The 1238-nt window shown below is 46.4% G+C and overlaps 1 protein-coding gene across 1 annotated transcript in view; it reads left to right on the forward strand.

The window, feature by feature from the left end:
- The first annotated feature begins 201 nt into the window (after positions 1-201).
- MRPS15 (mitochondrial ribosomal protein S15) overlaps positions 202-1238 on the forward strand; it is a 13974-nt gene continuing 12937 nt past the window's right edge. Inside the window, exon 1 of the mRNA XM_018576587.1 lies at positions 202-426. Coding sequence (XP_018432089.1) covers positions 291-426 — 136 coding nt within the window. The 5' untranslated portion in view covers positions 202-290. The remainder of the gene's footprint in view (positions 427-1238) is intronic.

A 1238-nucleotide genomic window follows, 5' to 3' on the forward strand; every position in this document is an offset into this window, starting at 1 on the left:
TTACAGGTAACTAACATACAGAACATTCGTTTAATGCACATATAATCCAATAAGAAAATTCTGTTGAAGTGCTCTGGTGACAGGGTCCCTTTAATTCATAATCGTGAACGTCGTTTAGTAGTAAGCTACAGCTCAATAGTAGTAAGCTACATTAGTAGTAAGCTACATGTCCCAATACTGCCCTCTGGTGGACAGCTGAGCGCATATAGAACTCTGCGCTCGATTGGTAGAGCCTGGACAAGATGTCTGCGCCCTTGTGAGAGCTGCCGGTGACAGGCGAGTTGGTCGGAATGTTGGCGCTGAGGAGAGCGGTGTGTGAAGTCCTGGGCCGGGGTGTCCGGAGTAGCTGTGACTTAGTGTCCTCAGGAAGGCAGATTGTCAGGAGGCAGCCATGGATCGCAGAGAGAGGATGTCTGCCTGCAGCAGGTATGTGTGTGTGTCAGGGCCGTCCTCTTGTCCTGTTCCCTGCCTGTACAGGGCACCTTGACTTCCCTACATGTCAAGGATCGCCTTTATATTGGGGCATGGCGACAACGGTTCTATGAGCTGATGTATGTATTATTGGCAGACCTGCATGGGATCTCCTACAGGCTTGCAGATTTTTGCTGATAACTGGGTGACAGTTCTGATCCAGATTACTAATGATTGGGTATATGGGAGAATCAAATCACAGGAAATGTGCAGGCTTACATATGAACAATTAGGGCTCATTCATGCCAGTGTCTGCACGTGTGCTCTGTCAAAAGCATTGTTGTGATACATCGCACTCTTTTTATTATTATTTTGTTTTTTTATCAGCTTTATTGTCACAAAATTACATTTCATTGATGTCCATGCTCTGTGGGGAGTTTTGGGAGGGATTCGTAAAAGCTGGAGCTGACAGAATCAGCTTCTCTCTTCAATTAAGCTTTGAAACAGAAGCTGATTGGTTGCGATGCGATTCTATCTGCTCCAGTTTTCATGAATTCACCCCCCCCCCTATAGAATGCCACAATAATTGCCTTGTATATTTGTTGGGAGTGCTCTGGTTGAGGCTGCCCAACAAAGTCCAATGTATATGATGTGAATGATCCCCTAATAGTGATGTGCAAACCCAGTTCCCCTGCATTTACCCAAGTGCACGCAAAACTGTGACTGACACCCCCCTTGGCCTAAACGGTTGTGGCGGGCACATTTCCTGCCCCTTTTATAATGCATAGTTATGGGGTGGGAAATGTCCTGGCCACAATTAATTGGGC

Source organism: Nanorana parkeri, unplaced genomic scaffold (genome assembly GCF_000935625.1).
Source record: "Nanorana parkeri isolate BGI_ZX_2015 unplaced genomic scaffold, ASM93562v1 scaffold70, whole genome shotgun sequence".
Lineage (NCBI taxonomy): Eukaryota > Metazoa > Chordata > Amphibia > Anura > Dicroglossidae > Nanorana > Nanorana parkeri.